Here is a 19,321-nt window from a genome sequence, read left to right on the forward strand (position 1 = left end):
AGACTACAGATTTTAGGATTGCAGGGGCTGGATTTGAAAATTATTCACTGCCTTGTTTTCTCTGCCATCTTCCCTCTGATAGTAAAAGCATGTCCAAAACTGGCAGGAGGAGAGAAGGAAGAAAGGAAGAGAGAAACAGCTGAGGCATGCAGTAATTAGCAGGCACTTACCTCAAACTTGTTAAAGATATTTGCAGCTATTTTTGCCGGTGACTAGTGTGCAGAGAGAAGCAATTAGTCACTGAAATTGCTCTACTCACAGGGCAAATACAAATAGAACAAACATGCTGATTTCAAAACCTGGGTCATCAAAAAAGATTCTGAACACTGAAAACCAGAATACATCATTAAAAGTCATCTGCTCGTTACTGAAAAAAAGAAAAAACAACTAGTCCTCCTTTTTAAGCAATAGTTACGAGATTCAGGAAGCATATATTGCAACTGTATGATTTATAATATAAACATAGTTGGAAGATTCCTCAGAAAGATTCACCATCTTATTTTTCATGTAACTGTTCTTTATTTCCAAGAATATATTCACTCACGATAGTCCATTCTGTCTTTATTCCTAAAACAGAACATCGTTTTTTGCTCTTTCACAGGATGAGGCAAAACTCATGACATTTTCAATCCCCATGTAGAAAGCTAGGAATTTAAGCACCTAATGTGTACATAAATATATGTTGCTGTATTTCGAAGAAAGAGAACACTCCCTCATTTTTGTTGTCCTTGAAGACAAAAATTATATTCATTCAAATCTTCTTTGACATTAGTGTCTGTAATTCTGCTGCTAATTTCAGTGAATTTACACAGAACAAGCTGTAAATACAAAGTCCATAGGCAACCAAAAACATGGGTAAGAGACTCAGTTGATAGTTCTAAGAGTATAACTTTGCCCTACTGCAAATAGAAAGCATGAAATCCTGCATTAGAAAACTCTTCACTTAAAGGTGAGTAATCTGAGGACAGATAACCAAATGACCCCATGCCCTAAGATTTGGCATGTCCACTGAAAATGCATAACCGATATTTGTTGGAGGTTTGGGATTTGTTCCTTTTCCTTTGTTTTCTCTTGCAAGATGAAGTCCTTAACCACTATGAAATTAAGAGCCACAATAACATCACAGAAACAGTGACTTGAGAATAGCTGTAAAAAAGACAAAAACTGTGTTGACCTCTCAAAGGTCTGGGTGGGGAAGATTTTCCCCCCAGCAAGTGAGGAAAGCCAGAAGTCATATAAGTACACACATTTGCCTTTGGGATGGCCCAGAGATACGACTGCCTCTTGGGGCTTGCAGGAATCCTCCCTTCTTGTCTCAAGAAACATTTAATGCAGTTTCCCACGCTGGCCAAAAGGGGCTGTGCCAGGGGAGTGAGAAGGTGGAGCTATGAGTGAGCAAGAGCAACCTGAGAATGCCTACAACAAACTAGATTTGAAGTGATACTCACCGACCCTGTGGATGGATTAACCAGGTGCTTGCTGCTGTTGCCCTGTGCTGCAAGTAGCTTTCAACATCCACCCAAAACTCTCCTGCCCATGCTAGCCACATGGAGCTGAAGGAGACCACCCGCGATCACTTAGGAGTGCACAATTTGGCCTTCCAGGTAAGTGTGGTTTCCTTTGCTCTGTGGGGAAGAGGAAGCACTTAAAAACGATAAACCGTGCTTACTTAGAATCATAGAATCATTTAGGTTGGAAAACAGCTTTAAGATCATCGAGTCCAACTGTAAATTCTTAAGTCCCTGTACAAAGAGAAAGCAATTTCTGCTCTCTGCCTGCAGATGTTTTACAACACCCCACATGGTTTGCACTGATATCCTGCCAAAGTACATGGCTTTTGTATAAAAAGCTGGAGCACAATCGACACATTCAGGAGTAGGCTCTGCTTATTGCCTTCATCTGCTGCCTGGTATACTGCTATCTTCGAAAGTCTCCTGACTCAGTAATATTTCATAGGCTGATGGATCTCACAACTACCTCATCCACCTCTCCTATCTGCTGTGTCGGTTGATGCTTTTTCCTGAGGATAGGTAATTAACAGTTCTGTTGAAGAGGAGGTCATCATTATGCAGCAGACAAATACCTTATCAAAGCAATGTATATTAATGAGAAAAACAATAATGTAATCACATTGGGATAGCTCTTCTTTTTTCCAAGCATAACATAAGTGCCATTTTCTTGTTCTGCTCCCAAGAAGAGCACAGAGAGGAGGTAAGTAGCCAACCCAGAAGATTCTGTGTATTACGTGCATAAAGTAATGTCAACAGCCATTTTAAAAATGCAGGTTTCAAAAGCAGGAGCACCAGAAAAACTGTTAACCAGGTAGTTATTGGTTCTCAGTGCCCAGCATCCCTGTGCTTTCATTTGAATTAGAGCAGGGACAAACAGCAATTTGCAAACCCACAGCCAGGCCAGGCTGTTTCACTGTACTTGTTACTGAAGATAGAACAGGTCGGGGAGAAACAGTGGCTGTAAGGAGTGGTGTGTTAGCAAAGTATCTCCTGCTTTCCTCCACGGCCTCTGATCCTTACACTGCCCCTGAGCTCAGCAAGCAGGAAGGGTAGCACGTAAGTGGGCGTGAGTATCAGCCAACACTATTCAAATAACACAGAAAGGTCTTTGTAGATGCTAAGCATGTGGAATATTATGTAATGCCAGTGACATCCAACCACTCTGTATATTTATTCATTGGGCTATAGAGACAGACAAGGAATAGATTGATTTGATAATCTGCCGGTCAGGGAATATTTGTGGAATGTAAGGGAGTTAGGGTCAAGTCCCTACTCCAGTCATTAGTTAATAATTCACGCTAAGTGGGACAGTTTCAAGAGGAGGCAGAGATAACTCTTAAAACACGATAGCCCAGTGGTTAGGGCATTCTCCTGGGTAATCAGAGCACCCCCACCACATCTGTGCTTCAGAGCAGATAGACGAGCAATTTGAACTTGGGTCTCCTTCAGTTCAAGTGAATGAGATAAAAGAGGGCTTCATCTTGGCTGCATTTTCACACAAAATATGTGCCTAAGATAGTGCAGTCAGCTTCCAAAGTCTGTGCCTACAGACTTGCAAAGTCTGTGAAGGAAAGAAGTCCGTTCTTAGCTGCAGAAGCTCTGTGCCGAATGCTCTTGAATGACGTGAGCTGAAAATCTCCTCAGCAGTCTCTGTGGAGCACAGTACTGTGACTCAGGTTAATCCTCTGCCTTATGCAGGAAGTACACCTGGTCAGTGTGCAGGGAACCCAGGTGCTTCCTTTCCTGTCCATTGCAGAGGTTTGCAACAGCCTCTATTTGAATTTAAATAATTCAAATGCCAAAATCATGGAGACTATCCAACAATGAAACCTGGGGCCTGAGTCAGGTTTTCTGGTTACTTTTTTGTCCTGGAACACCAGAAGGTGTTCAAATTTACATTTACACTGTCTATCTCTGACTCAACATATAAGTCACTCCCTAGAGAAAATAAGGCACAGAAGGAAATAGGTAAACTTCTGCATATAGAGAAATAAATCACTTCACAGTAGAAGCCACTGAGAAGAAAACAATCTCATCATTTTTTCTTACTTTCTTGTATTTGAGTTTTTCTTGCACAAAGAATGAACGCTTTTCTACCTCCAACATACCATGTCTTCTAGTACTAAGCAATGAGTATCTTCTCTAAACCACAAAATATAAAGGTTCTGGAAAGGGATTAATTTAAGCCATTTTAAGTGTCTGTGGGACTGCACTCCATAGGTACCTTCAGATGTACCTGAGCCATTTAATGATTAATGCACAAAGGGATAGAAAAAATAAGACACAGATAAAGTAAACTCAGGTTAGGTAGTTTGTTTTATAAAGCAAATAAGTTAAGAGAACAGCTCTTAACGTAATACAAAGCAGCTCAAGGCTAACAAATGATGGATGAAGGATCATATCAGAGCTTCATTATGTCAAGAATGAGAGGCATTGTGCCTTCTGTTGTGGAGAGACTCTTAACAGGACCAAAGGGTTGTAATACAGAGTAACCTGCCTTTCAACTAGTCGTACAAATGGTCAAAGGGGGATAACTGTTTGAGCTCTTCTCAATTTCACATTGGCTATTGATATTTAAACACAAACATCCTTCTGTACTATGATAGGATTTTCACTGCATCACAGAAGCATAAAACTTTTTCAACTGTACTGTAGCAGACCCTCAGAAACCAGTTAACCAATGTTAACTTCAGAGAGGGCATGCATGCATCCATGTAGCGTAGGCTTCTATTAACACCATCAATTACATTTCAAAAAATGCATGATCCTGCAAAATATCAGCTGCTACTTCTGTACACTATGCAGATTCCACTAGAACTGTTTATAGGCATAGCATCAAAAACTGCAGGTCCTGTGTTACTGCCTTCTGATAATGCCAGTACCTGGGAGACTCAGAAGCAACTTTTAATGTCATTAGCAGCTCAAAACAGTCTCAAAAAAAAACAGACAACAGAAAACAGACAACTCTCTCTTTAATGTTAGGGACATCTCAGTTACTAACAGCCATTTGGGTGTATTACAATGAGTAATCTTCCTGTACTGGTTTTAAGAGTATGCATAGCTCTAGCCACACTGCCAGTCTTCCCAAGCATGCTCCTACTCTTCAGTGCAACATAACGTTAATAAAACCCCAATGCAATTGCTAAGACCTACATGCTAAATTTACCTGCTTTGGATGCTACCTCATAGCTAGAATCAACAGATTGCCACACTGTTTATACCCAGACATTCAGGTTTTTAACTTTTTTTTTCCCCTTAAATATGTCATGCAATTTAAGGAACCTAAATCATTATCCTCATAGTCTCATCACGATTCAGAAGATTGTTCATGTTAAGTGTCTACACGCTAATGTAATACATTCTGTATCTATATCTACAGTCATATATAATGTACAGAAATACTACTGTGTCTCTTGCATTCAATGTGGTTCAGTTAACTTCTCTCTGATGGCACCAGCTTGCGCATCACTATAGCTGCCCACAGAATTTTCTGCTCAGAAACCCTGCAACACTAACAGTAATCCTAAAACTGAGATTGGATTTACCTAGCTTGTGTTTAGCCCTTATTTAAGAGGCAAAGGTTTTACCTAATCAGTTCTGATGATTCAGATCTCTGCTAATGATGACATTAAACAACAAGTCACACTTATTCCTCAAGGAATTATAAGAGTTGGCTCATAAAAAGGAATGGTATGTGGGATGAAAAAACTCCCTGACTTTCAAAAGGAACTCAGAGGTAAACACAAAATAAATGCAACGCAAACGGAAGATAACAGCTGATAAATATTTATTGTTCACTGGCCTCCTATTGTCAGCGTTATGATGCATTAAGCAGTCGGTACCTGCTTCTGTAGCAGAGCACACCATACTCTTAAGAAGCTGACTTGAGGAAGGATCCCCTTTAAAATTCTGCCTTTTACTCATGCTGCATAAGGATATTGGTACTGCCATAACATATGCAGCTTTTGTACTCCATTTCATTCAAACAGGCTTAAAACATATCCTAAAAAATGCCATTTATTTCTGTGTTTATCACCATTCTCCACACTTCCTAGATACTCTTGTCAGGTTGATTAATTAAGACTATAGGCACTATTAAGAATTTACATTTCATGGGCATCATTGTTGTAATTTCCCTTTAAATTATGAAGACATTGCACTGCATAACACCATGAGATCCAGGCAGGAAATTATGTAGTCCTTTTCCAAATTCTCAAAAATTGCTTTCCAAAGCCGTGCTTTTAAAAAAAAAAAAAAAAAATTTAACTGTGACATACTACCTGGTCTCTTACAGGAAGCAGTGAAAGTTAGTTATACCTTTAGGGTCTTTGCTTCTCACGCTAAGTAAATATTCCTTGTGAAAACCATTTTTAGGATTCTTGTCTTTGTTATTCTCATTGTGTTCCTGCTTGCCATCAACAGATGTTTTGAATGCCATCATTGCAGGGGTCATATGCACCTTGTTATCTTCTCAGGAATGTGCGGATCTTTTTTTCCTGTTTCAGTTTTTCTGGATTTTGCTTTCTGCCTCTCATACATTTTACTTGCTTTGAGAGCAAACGGATTTCCTATTTCTTTTATTATGGCCAGCTTGTGCCAGTGTATCATTTTAACTTGTTTATCCTGCATTTCAGGATACTATCCAACTATCCTACTCAATACTGACAGCTTAAGCTTTTAAAGAAAACAGTAATGTACTCAGAGGTGGGTGAGCCTAATTTGCAACCCATTTCAAAACACCTCATGAAGATATAGCAAGCTGAATTTAAATCTGGCATTATATGTTTCTTATCTGCTGTCTCTACAGCTCATTTACTGTAATTTAACACATGGATAATGAACATTCATCCCTCCTGCCCTGTACACTGAATTTTATCATTTGACAGGAATTTATGAATGCTGTGATTTTTGATCGAAAAAAATTTCCTCAATATTTAAAATGCATTTTAAGTCCTTCAGAATCATGACACTCTGGCTAGCAAAAGGTGGTACATGGGGGAAAACTTCGATGGATGGTCTTCAGTTACACTGAATATTAAAAGAATAACAAAGTTTTGAACTGTAAATCAGATGGCTTCATTTCAGCTGACTGAATGCAATCCGAAATCCAATGAAATCCAACATGGTAACTTAAAATATTTGCTTTTGAAGCATCTGTTTTCCACTGAGTTCCTTAAGTACTCTGATTCTAATCTCCAAAGCTAATGTAACTACCCACCCTTAAACCATAAAGAGTTTAAGCAGCTGCCTGGATGCTCTCTCTGGTAGCCAATCTGTTTTCCTCATTAACTGGCAGGCGCAGAAAACCATCTACTCTGAAGTGTGTGCTGTTGTTAAAAGCACAACCAATAGAAGTTATGAGCTCTTTGCAAAGCCAACCCTCCCTCGAAAGGCAAGGAGGAGATAGAAGGGAAGGTCAAAGAATGTCGTTATGCAAAAAGACAGGGCAAATGAGTTGCTCATCTAGAGAGAACTAAAGAAACATTGAAAGAGCACTTCACTTACAAGTATGTGATAGCTCTATGCCCTTGACGTTTAATTTGATGTTTTACAAGCAGGAAATTCCAATCAGGAAAAGTACATCAGACTGTGAAAGCAGAAGTGCAACTGCGTAACGCTTTTCATATTGTCAACATTCGAAGCAAATGGATCAATTCTGTAATCCTTCCAGTGTGGCCAAAAGGGAAGAGAATTTTCCCATCCAAGTTTCTCTAATTTGGTTTTAACTTCCTGCTTCCTTATGTCACTCAGATTGAGGAGGTTCAGAAGTGACTTGGCATATTGCAGGATCTGGCCTGTGTTCACAACAGGGCTGTGCTAGCTATAGTCCTAAGGCTTGAACTCCCATTTTCTGTTGCAATGTTTTGTTCTGCAGGCATTTCCAGGGAGGTGGAAAATGATACTGAGCAAATGAGGTAGAAGCTTTTCAGTCCGTGCTGGGTGCTTAGGTAGCAATCTGCAACAGCACCTGACAAGCACAGACAGATTAACATTTTGGTGAGGAGTTCCTTCAGCAAACTCAGACTCTAAGCAAACAGCAGACAGACAGTTTTATTTGTCAATTGAATATTGCTATTCTTATGAGAAATTTAGAAGAATTCTTTTTCTTCAAGGGGTGGGGTTAAATAACATGCATTTTCACCAAACAAAATAAAACAATTGTATAAGGGGGTGGATGAAGAGATTGTACTTGAAGAATGAGCTGTGAAATATAAGAAAATTGCTCAGCTTCATGGCACTCATTCAAAGACTGTTTTAGTCAAGAGAAGTAGTCTCTAACTGAAGTAAACTTGTTATCAGTAGTAATTAACCAGTTTCTACTGAATTTGGAATATGCCAGAAATGTGGTGTGATCATTTGAAATGAGTGCTTTTTATGCTTGCAGAAAATAACACAAATCTATCATTCTGCAGTGCAGGCTATTTAGAGTTCCAGCAATCATGTGATGCTCTTACTAGTTTTCGGTTACATTACTCATATATTCATATATTTTAATTACTCTATAAATGCAACTCTTATGTAATTATTGCAGTTGAGCAGTGGGTTGGACAAAGTGACTTCTAGAGGTTTCTTCTAATGCAAATTACTCCATACTTCTGTTGCTTCTAAATAGCAACTCATATGCTTCCTGTTTTTCACATGTTTTCTGACAAAAGTCCTAAGAAATCTTTGCTTTTTCTTGCTCAGCAACTAGTATAGAAATCTTCAGAGAGACTATCCCCGGGGGGGGGGGGGGGGGGGGGGTCAGTTACAGAACTGTACCACTTTGACTTCACTATGCTGTCCTGTATAGTATTTTTAATATATTATATCTCAGTGCTACAGTTAAGCACTGCTTCTTGTGATAATTCTTTTTTTGCAATGTATGGAGCGTTCAGTAGAGGCTTTCATTGTCGACTGCAGGGCAGCTATGGCAAACTCCTAAGACAGCATGGTTAGAAGGCAAACAAGTAACAGGGATGCTTTTTGAAAAATAAATACCTCCCTCTTAAGGGAATGCAAAAATACTCTTCTCTTAGAAGGAAGGGAACTGATATAGTGGCATCTGGTTTATCAGGGCCACAGCAGGTGAATCAACAGCTTCTTGCAACTTCCTCCTCTTTCCCCAGACACACAATGTTACAGAAATGCTTTTACTGAAATGGATGTTTTATCATGTTTGGAAGCAGAGTATCTTTAAGGCAAATATGTTACTGAAAGTAAAAGTGTTCTGGTTGCTTCTAGGGTCATGTTTCTGCTAAAAAGCAAAATTTAATTTATGTCTGGTAATACTGCTTATTCCTGCCTTTATCATAATTTACTATGATTAAGCTTATTTTGTATTGTTCATTTGGAAATTATTGTTTTCTTAGAGAGCTAAATGTAGATACTAATTTCCTGGTTTTATTACCATGTAAATAATGAGATACTTCATGCAATATAACACAGTGAAATGACCATACCGTAACTGCTGCCATAAGAAACCACTGAAATATAAAACATTTACATCAATTGCGGATATAAATTATCTGACATTTTGTTTAAGTGGCTTTCTTACGAAACCAAAATAAGAACCAGCCCTTCAAGGATCATTAAAAAGAAGTAATGTACCCTTCAAAACATTAAGAAACAAGAAAACTCAGCTTCAGAACAACAACAAAAAAAGTAGAAGTAGTGGACCTCATTATGTCTATCTTCAACTCTCAGTGCACTCTGATAAAAGGTACACCGCAGAGAATTAATGTAGTAAAGTTAACTGCTCTCTTTAAAGATACTCTGTTTTATTCCAAGACCAACAGAAATATGTATTTAAAAAAAATATGTATTTACTGCATATGCGTAAGGAGCATATGCACTGCAGCAAAGATACTAACAACCTGGGAAAGGCCCAAATAGGCCGTTGCCCTTGGTGGGGAGAAGGGCTCTATCTTTGTAAACTTGTTGAACCAGTCCTGAGGCAAAGGGCAGCACCCAGGAACACATGTGAGTTTGGGTCAAGAAAACAGCAGAATCACATTATTCAAGCACCATCCATGACCGATGCAGCTTTGTGTAATAGTGCAGGGACTTGAACACCTGAGCTCTGTACACTGAGTTTCGGGCTCCCTGTACTGGCAAAGTAAAACACGGAAGAACAGGCATCAGAGTATAAATCAGTTCTTACTGCACAGTAGAAAGCTTTCGGCTTTTCATTTGAACCAACACAATTTCTGGTCTTGTCATGTCCCAGAACGACAGTGAAGGTGTGCATGTTTTAAGACCAAAAGGTCTCAGAGAGAATTCACAGAGAATCAAGAGTTCACCAGCTAAGAAAACTGTACATACTGATGAGGTATGTTTTTTTCTTTTTTTTTTTCTTTCAGATAACCTTATGTGAATTCATAAACCTCAAATTCAATGTCAGTAATTGGCTGTGATATTAATCCAAGACAGATATTTTAACAAAACCTGATTTTTTTTTTAAATTCATAAACTGACAGGGAAGTGAATTCTGTTCTCAGAAATACATTAAGAAAAAAACACAGAAAATAGGACGTGTAGGATTCAGAAAAATTATTTCTAATGTCATAATGGCTTCATACAAGATACAAAAGAGGCATCAGGAATGGTGATCAGAGGGAATACTATGGACTAGGAGTTAATACAGAAGGAAGAAGAGAAACTTGAAACATTTGGTTTAGTGATATAATCTTTCAGTCAGACAGGGCGTACGTTATTAAATACCTACTCATCCAGAATAGGGGAAATTTCAGACAAACACAAACTGGAGGCAACAGCTCTGACATACAGCTGACCAGAAAAAGGAGAATACAATACAGATGACTTCATAATAAACACATCCATTTTGATTTCTTTTGACTGTACATTTGTTTAAGCCCACATAGTGAGTAGCTCACTGTGAAGACATGAGAGTGAGGTTAAAAAACAACAGAGGTATTTTACTAGTGTCATGTATTAATATTTTCACATCCATACCCCAGAAATAAATAATCTGCTACTCTAAAAGTTCCATTAAAAACTAGTACTTTCCCATGTTGTTATCATATCTACTTGCCAAGTTTGTTGATGGTACTGGAAGCAGCACATAAGAAATAGAGACTTCCTGATGCTGTGGATATTCTTTTCTGTCTTCCAATGGTTTTTGCATATGATCAGAGGCAGTAAAGGCATGTTGCCAAAGAAATGCCTCTGCTCTCAGAGTTGAAGTGATTCTAGATTTACAGTGATTTACAGGATCGCTGGGACTGTTCTGATATGCACTCCTGGGAACTGGGCTGGGATCTGCGATCCTAGGAAAGGAAGGTTGTAGTCAGTGCCCATACCTTCCTCTTCAAAAAAGCCAGCAAAAAGGAAAACGTCAACACAAAAAAGAATAAAAGGACTTTCAGAACTGATTGAAACTGTTGAAAATGGAGAGAAGTAGTGGCAGTCAATGAAAGCTTGATTTTAATCAAAGAAACCAATTTCCCACTGAAAAGGTTCAGCTGAAAGCCTTCAGCCACTACTTTATGCAAGTGTAGTAGAGATACGTATACCCACACCAACACTTTCTCAGGCACACTGTGACTGAGGCAGAAGAGTTTGTTCTGAGGCTTTGCAGAGTATGGACTTTGCTGTGCCCCTGCTGACAGAAGTCCACACGCTCCACGCAGCCCTTGGGTTAGCCTCAGCAAGGGCCAACACTCCCCAAGAGCCAGACCTGGTATTGTGTTTGGCCATGAAAGAAGAATAAAAGGGGTTTGGATCCATTCTCCCTTCTCCTTGTGTATCTGCACAGTTAGACACAAAGTGATCTTTGATTTCAGACTTTCTTAACACCTTTTAATGTAGATGTAGGAAAGCATTTGTGACAATAAAATAGCGACATAATAATATTCAGGGCATATTTAAATACATTGTAGACTCACACTGTGATGTGAGATTGATGCTTTTTATATTGAACTATTCAAAAGAAAAAAATAGGTTATTCTCAAGACAAACAGTATATTTCACAAATTCAAAGAGCCAGAGACCAGGCTGTGGGTGATCCAGGCCAGCTCCTGGCCCAGGGAGGATGCTGTGGCATGAGGGAAAGCAACGGGGGAGCACTGTCTGTCCTGAGAAGCATGTGAAGGGGGTGCACTGGGGATGGTGGGGGAGTTAGAGGCAGGAGGTGTGGGACATGGGCTTCAAGCTGTGACCAGGAGAGAGGGCATGGTGCCACAGGGAGCGCAGATGCCTGCAAATGTGAAAGTATGGCTTTTCAACCCAGAGGGCTGGACTCTCCTGATTTATAACGTAGGTTCAAAAATCTGTGAGAAGCACTGGCATGCAGTATACCCCCAATTTAAGCCCAGGAATAAATGATATTTCAATACTGTCAGCACTCAGTGTCCCTCAGGTGAGAAGCCCACGTTCTACAGCCGCTGAGAAGAGTGCTCTCAGTTACCATAAGTAATAGCAACTTAGTAGGCGGCAGCATCTGCATTTTTCAGGTTTGCTTTATTTCACAGTCAAGACCAAAGAGAGAACAAAATTGAGTTTTGCAAAAATGGGGCCTTAAGTTACATTGCAGCTCCACAGAGCCACATGACTCCCACCCCCTACCCCCCCTTCCAAAAACTGCAATCGAGAGGACTGAGACATTCCTGTTCATGTCGCGCTGAGCTTTCTCCTAGAGGAATGAATAGTGGCTTCTGCATGCATACTCTTCTGCACCATTTTAATTACTGGCCATGTGTTAATTTTGCCTTTGAGCTGGTTCAGTTCTCTCAGAAGGAAACAAGCAAGGGCTTGCCGGGACATTCGGTCGTGCCTGCAGCAGGAAAGCCAGACAGAAGTCAGGGGCCAGGGCGAGGTCTGCGCTGGGCCTTGCTTCACACAGCAGTTTGGCGAATGGGGTTAGCATAAATAGTAGTGACACAAAAAGAAAAGGTAAATTCACCTGCAGAATGCCACGTCTCCAAGTGGCGGGGCACAGCGGGCCAGCTCTTCTCAAGAAGGTAGGACATGACCACCAGCTCGGGAAAACACTGTCTGCCTTCACTGTGGCCCTGGCTGGACACCCAAGGGCAGGCAACCGGTCACACTGCCCTGGCACGGCATTAAAATGAGGAGGCATGAGCGCGGCGCAAGGGCCATGTGCAGTTACACTGCTGCCTTTGAACGCAACAGGCGCCTGCCCTGGGTCGCCGGCCCCTCCGTGGGCCCCGCCATGACCATGGAGGTATGTACCCGTGGGACAGGAGCTTTCTCTCTGCCCCTCCGGACCAGGCCAGGGCAAGTAAGGTGGGGTGGGCACGGCAGCCCCCGGGGGTGTGCCAAGCAGCTTGGGGGGGGGCTGTGCTGCCCCCAGCCGCCTCAAGGACAGTCCTCGAACACGGTGGAGGTCAGACTGTGGTTGTTCAAAACCTTTAATGCAGCCAGGCTTATGTGGATTCAGGTAGCAAAAAGGTGTGTTCCTGATGAAAATGTGTTATCTGGGTAAAAAACTGTCTGGATGTCTGGGCCCAAAGAGTTGTGGTGAATGGAGTTAAATCCAGTTGGTGACCGGTCACAAGTGGTGTTCCCCAGGGCTCAATATTGGGGCCAGTTCTGTTTAATATCTTTATCAATGGCCTGGACAAGGGGATCAAGTGCACCCTCAGTAAGTTTGCAGGCAACACCAAGTTGGGTGGGAGCGTTGATCTGCTTGAGGGACCTGGACAGGCTGGATCGATGGGCCGATGCCAATTGTATGAGTTTCAACAAGGCCAAGTGCCGGGTCCTGCACTTGGGTCACAACAACCCCATGCAGCGCTACAGGCTTGGGGAGGAGTGGCTGGAAAGCTTCCCGGCAGAGAAAGACCTGGGGGTGCTGGTTGACAGCCGGCTGAGTATGAGCCAGCAGTGTGCCCAGGTGGCCAAGAAGGCCAGTGGCATCCTGGCCTGTATCAGAAATAGTGTGGCCAGCAGGAGCGGGGAGGTGAATGTTCCCCTGTACTCGGCACTGGTGAGGCCGCACCTCGAGTGCTGTGTTCAGTTTTGGGCCCCTCACCACAGGAAAGACATTGAGGTGCTGGAGCGTGTCCAGAGAAGGGCAACGAAGCTGGTGAAGGGTCTAGAGAACCAGTCTTATGAGGAGCGGCTGAGGGAACTGGGGTTGTTTAGCCTGGAGAAAAGGAGGCTGAGGGGAGACCTTACAGCTCTCTACAACTACCTGAAAGGGGGTTGTAGTAACATGGGTACTGGTCTTTTCTGCCAAGTACCAAGTGATATGACAAGAGGAAATGGCCTCAAGTTGTGCCAGGGGAGGTTTAATTTGGATATTAGGAAAAATTTCTTCACTGAAAGTGTTGTCAGGCATTGGAACAGGCTGCCCAGGGAAGTGGTTGAGTCACCATCCCTGGGGGTATTTAAAAGACATGTAGATGTGGTGCTTAGGGACATGGTTTAGTGGTGGACTTGGCACTGTTAGGTTAATGGTTGGATCTGATGATCTTAAAGGTCTTTTCCAACCTAAACGATTGCATGATTCCATGACCTGGCCAAATTTCAAGTTTTTGCTACAAAGCGCATGGATGCTAGCTCACTTTAAAGGAGTGAGCTACTTGTTACCTTTTCTCAGCAGCTTTTCTTAAGAATAAATTTATTGGCTTAGTTAAATTTTTAAAACAATAAGCTTCCCTGCCCCCCTCAATTTAACCATTCCCCATACATAAAATTTCCACCATCTTAAAGCTCTGCAAAGAGGGAAGCCACAAAACAGGGGTTGGTCAACAGGAGGTGCTGGGCAAGCTCTACCATTCCTACCTGCAGCTCTCACTTTTCGTCGTATATGCAGTGGTACTCTGTACGGGCCCTCTTCAGCTCTGAGTAACACTGGTATTTTTTTTCCCCTTTATTTCCCCTTTCAAAATGATGTGAATGGCTTGGAAATGTTCACAGCCACTGTCTAACCACAGGGTTTGCCTGATACTTATCACAGCGTTGATAGCAGACAGGCAAGCCAGAGCCATGCACTCAGTGCAGACGGGAAAGTCTTGAGACTGCTTCAGCCATCTGCCAGTGGGGATCTCTTTTTTCAGACCTTACTTAACAAGCATGCACCCCTTTCACAGCCTCGGCATCACTCTGTTTTCCAGGAGGATGAATACATCAATATTGAGAGTGATCTGCATGAAAAGAAACGTGACTCAGCAGATGATGAGCAACCACGCTTGAAAGGGTAATGTCTTTTGGATGAGTAAGTTTTTCCACTCCATCCTGACCTAAGCAATAAGCTGCCAGTGTTTCTGCTTCTGGAGCAACTGCTCTAGATTTCACTGCCATACCCCTATGCTACACAGACCTTTGTTTGCCTAGCAATTCGTGTAATGCAGAAACACATTGTATTTAAAATTATTATACCTTTCAGCTAGCACATGTGATCATGGAACTATCCTTCTAAAGCCTTGCAAATTAAAGGAGCAATATTTTTTCTTTTTGTACATTAACTACTTTTCCAATATTTTCATAGGAGGTCTTTTAAAGAGAGGTCTTAAACAGTGATCTCTTTCAGGAAGTTAAAAGATTCACTATTGCCTTTCAGTTTGCATAGCTATTTACCCCAGTGCAAAAGAAGAGTAGAATAGCTATGAAAAAAGCCATTTTGATGGAGAAGAATTTTTACACTTCGTTAGCACTGGTGCCAAGTGAACAGACAGTGAAAGCACACATCTACATTTTACTTGAGGATTAGGTTTTTTGGTGAAAACTACAAGCCCTGTATAAGACATTAAAAAAATTACAACACAATACTTAAAATTATGTTTTAATGTCTTAGTGTTTTTCTGTCATATTGAATCTTTATATACACCTTCATAGAAATCATACTGTACTTTTCCCCTGATTTCTATGACTGCATTCTGTTATACAGCACACCATTTCAGCTTTGAACCTGTCTTTCTATCAGCAGATTCTAGCAACTTACTTACTGGATATCTCAAATAGGAGTTTGTCTTACTCAAATTGGAAAAGATCTCATGCTTGTACAAATGATACACTATATACAGAAGTAATTGTGAAGATGTTAATTATGCTTTTGCATTGTACATACAGAACTTAAAGACTCTTAATATGATCAGGTTTACTGATGCCATCACATTAAAATACTACTTCAAAGATCTAGCAAAAGTGTTTAGAAGTCACTTGAATATTAATTTGTTTCTCCTCTCTGTTCTTTGGAGATTTGTCATTCCTTTAGCAGTACATAACATGAAACACTTTCTTGTTTAAAACGATTAGCAAAAACAAAAGGTGAGATTTGATAGATCTAACAGCCAAGTTTGATAAGCCTCTCCAGTGGCAGGTATCCAGCGTCTCCCCAGAAGTAAGCTAATTGCACAGGCAAGTGTTGGTACAGAAATGGCTGTACAAGGTTAGTGGCGTCTCTCCCCTTCAAACCTGGGCCCACAGGACTCACTCAACAAGAGGCATCTCTGCACAGAGATGGGTTGAGTTGGGGCAGAGATGAAGCCTGTACGTTTTTTATTCATTCTTGTTTATTTGTACTCCCATGGAGACCCGAGGGATAAATAAGATTTAATTCACAGGGCTTACTATTCCCGAGGTCCCCTTGTTCTTTCAGCAGCAGCAGCTGCCATTGTCTCGGGCAGCGAAAGCTCCTAGTAGGCTGGAAGCTGAAGAGCACTTTGTTCTATTCCGATTGCATTCAGGCTATGGCTGGTTCTGTGCTCTCCGGTCTTGCACTTTGTCTAGGTTTATTTTTATGTTGAGCATCTGACAAGGGCAATGATATCTCTACCAAGTTTGTGGTTGTTTTGTTTTTTTTTTTTGTAAATTAGCTCCTAAAAGCAGGCACTAATGTGATCTATTGTCTTCCTTGTATCTGCTCAAAAGGGACATTCACAAAGCCTGCCTCCATTTTGAATGTGTCATCGATTTCTTTCAACAGATAGCACTGAATAGCCCGTAGCTTGAGACACAACCCCTTTGAAAGATCAGTCGGTTGATGAGCAAGGATTCACTACACGTGCAAGATGTTAACACTCATTTATAGAATACATGCAGACCAGAAAAAGGATTTCTGAGTTGCAAAATGCAAGCAAGAATAGTTTTGGCATATACAAGTATTTCACGTTAAAGTTCTCCTTTAAACGTGCTTAAGTGATACCTGTTTTTTCAATATCTTTGGTTAAGTAAAATCCATCAGCAACATGCTGCACTTCAAGCCTACAGGATCAGCTTGTAGAAAATACTGTTTCCTTAGTAAAATAACCAGATTTCATAAAGATGTTTTTTCTGCCACCTTTCAGAACAGAGCTGCGTGCATGACATATATGCCTAAACATTTAAGATATCCTCATACCAAAGTGATAATCACCTAAATTAATAAAATAACAAGGGAGAGAGAGATGTTAGAGCAAAGAAGAGATTACAAGGAATTGTAGTCTTAAAATAACAATTTTAAATCCCAAAGGACTCATAAGTAGCAGTAACAGGTAGTAGATAACATTTTTTCCTTTTTTTGGTTGATGGACAAACTGTAAATTTTATAAAGTAACTCTGGCTTATTCATGCATCTGTCTCTCATTTCTCCTTCTTACAAAAGAGCTATGATTTATGAGGCAACAGAAATTCCCAGAACTAAAACTGAAATATCAAAAGCAATCAAGATTTCTCAGAGACCCTGTTACTCTTTGTACTGGTGAAGGAGTATGTTCCTGCTCTGCTGTTCTGAGTGCTGATATGAATTAAGTAAATATTCCTTGTTTCTCTCCAATTTCTTTTCAATTAATCGATTTTTTAATTTAGCACAGAAAAGAAGGGTATTCATGCTGAGTTTTGGTGTGCATCAGACTCCAGCTGCATGCAGTTTCCAAATAAGTACAGTCTGGATAATTAGCATCTCTAAATATAATGTTGCCTTTATAGACTGTAGGGTGTGAGGCACCGCGTTAGAGAGACAGAGCTATAGCTATGATTTCTTTTTCAGCTTGCACAATACGAGGGTGTTTATTTAGCTACAGCTTTTGTAACTGAAATATGTCCTCATCACCAGCATACTTAACATGGGAAATCTGTGTTGAATTAAATCCCTTAACTGCTGTTTCCCTAAATTTCAGCCTCCCTCATGAAATCACTCTGTGTTACACTTAGTGAGATGAGAAAGGAAGGAAAGTGAAGTATGTAATAACTGGAAGAACAGATACTAGAATAGGACATTCCAATATAACAAATAATTTTAGCTTCCATGAACTGATGAGTCTTAGATGAAAAGTTAATGTAACTAACAACCAAATTTTCAAATATCCAGAAATATGTATGCACACTGTAATAAGGTTTTAGATGGATATTGGTTATTTTGTACACACAAATGCAACCTTAGTCCTTCACAAGTACTGCTCCGCATAGAAATGCTGGGCTGCCTGTATTAACAATCTTTGTGGGTCTAGTAATGGGCACTGAATCTTTAACTACCTACCCAGTTTGCACTAACCCCGTTAACAGACCTCCTCACAGAAGAGCTGTACTTCAGAGGCTAGCAGAACTAGCCTGCTAACTTCAGCCTGTTAGATAGTTGGCAGATTGGCCTATTAGATACCTGCCAGATTTTCTTTTTTACTTGTCCAACATCAAACCAAAGAAGTCCCCCCACAAAAGCGCTACAGATGTCAGCACGATTTTCTCTGGCACTTTGGGATCCAAATTTAACCCTTACCAAGTGCAGCATACTCCTGTGGAGAAATTTTGATAAATTTAACCTGATCTCCCTGTGCAAATTGCTCTTCTTTTTTGTCTACAGCTTAAGTTTTTGTTCTGGGTTTTGTTTTGTTTTGTTTTGTTTTTCCCTAGGCATTTAGAAAAGAAATATGATAAAGCCTGTGAATTTTGCAAGAAACATAAAACCAGAATTTACTATGTGATCTATGGAATTTTAATAACAGGTACAGTATATGACATCCAGGGTTGCTGAAGCCTTATTTATTTACCTATATGAGATTATAGACTGTACCTGTCTTCTATTTGACACAAAAACTCTTGACTGTCTTAAAGAATGCATTTGAAAGGAGGTAAAAGTGAATTAAGTCCCAGAGAAAGCTCCAGATTGCAAAACCTCCACTCATTCCCAAACTTAACAAATCCACAGATCTTGCTACACTGCTCCTCTAGCATGTTTCAACTCTGACTAGCAGTTACATTTGGGATAGAAAGGTGATTCAGTCTTTGTGTCTACTCCATTACCAGCCCCCTCTAACAGGCCCGTTAAATTAGAGTTTTAGGAATTTGCCCAAACCCGTGAAATCACATTAAAAACTCAGGCACCAACTTGGACTGAACTTAAGTCAGCAGGCTAGAAATGGAAGTTTTCTGTTCTGACCCATATCACTCGATATCCATAGCAAATGTTTACTAGAGGAAATGTGTTTTATGTCAGCATGCACTGCAAAGTCATTCAGATATTCTGCTTTGTCCCTTTCCTAATTAGCCAGTAGATTGGTTTGTTTCATTCCAGTTCACCAAGTTTCATTTTGAGATCCTCCTACTTGAACACTGAGAACATGTAGACCTAAAATATGTCTGTGTGATAGCCATCAGCATACCATAAAGTTGTTACAAAAGGGCCACTTCCATGCTGAATATCCTGCCCACCTAGCATCAGCTTGTCTTGCTTTGTCATAGTACAGACATATCCTGGCTCAAGAAAGCAAGTGACTTCTAAGGGTATGTTAGGGTTTCAGACATTAATTCTATAAAAAAAACTTGCCTTACAAAAATCAGTAGATCTTCTTCCTTATTTGCCAGACACAAAATCAGATTATTATTTAAAAGAACTGAGTATTTCATTGGCCAGCATGTATTAGCAATGA

At 40.5% G+C, this 19,321-nt stretch overlaps 1 protein-coding gene across 1 annotated transcript in view; it reads left to right on the forward strand.

The window, feature by feature from the left end:
- Positions 1-1,390: 1,390 nt before the first annotated feature.
- SLC28A3 (solute carrier family 28 member 3) overlaps positions 1,391-19,321 on the forward strand; it is a 44,230-nt gene continuing 26,299 nt past the window's right edge. Inside the window, exons 1-3 of the mRNA XM_030005848.1 lie at positions 1,391-1,604; positions 14,594-14,676; positions 18,306-18,397. Of these exons, the coding sequence (XP_029861708.1) occupies positions 1,548-1,604; positions 14,594-14,676; positions 18,306-18,397 (232 nt within the window). The 5' untranslated portion in view covers positions 1,391-1,547. The remainder of the gene's footprint in view (positions 1,605-14,593; positions 14,677-18,305; positions 18,398-19,321) is intronic.

The sequence above is a fragment of the Aquila chrysaetos genome, chromosome Z (assembly GCF_900496995.4).
Source record: "Aquila chrysaetos chrysaetos chromosome Z, bAquChr1.4, whole genome shotgun sequence".
NCBI lineage: Eukaryota > Metazoa > Chordata > Aves > Accipitriformes > Accipitridae > Aquila > Aquila chrysaetos.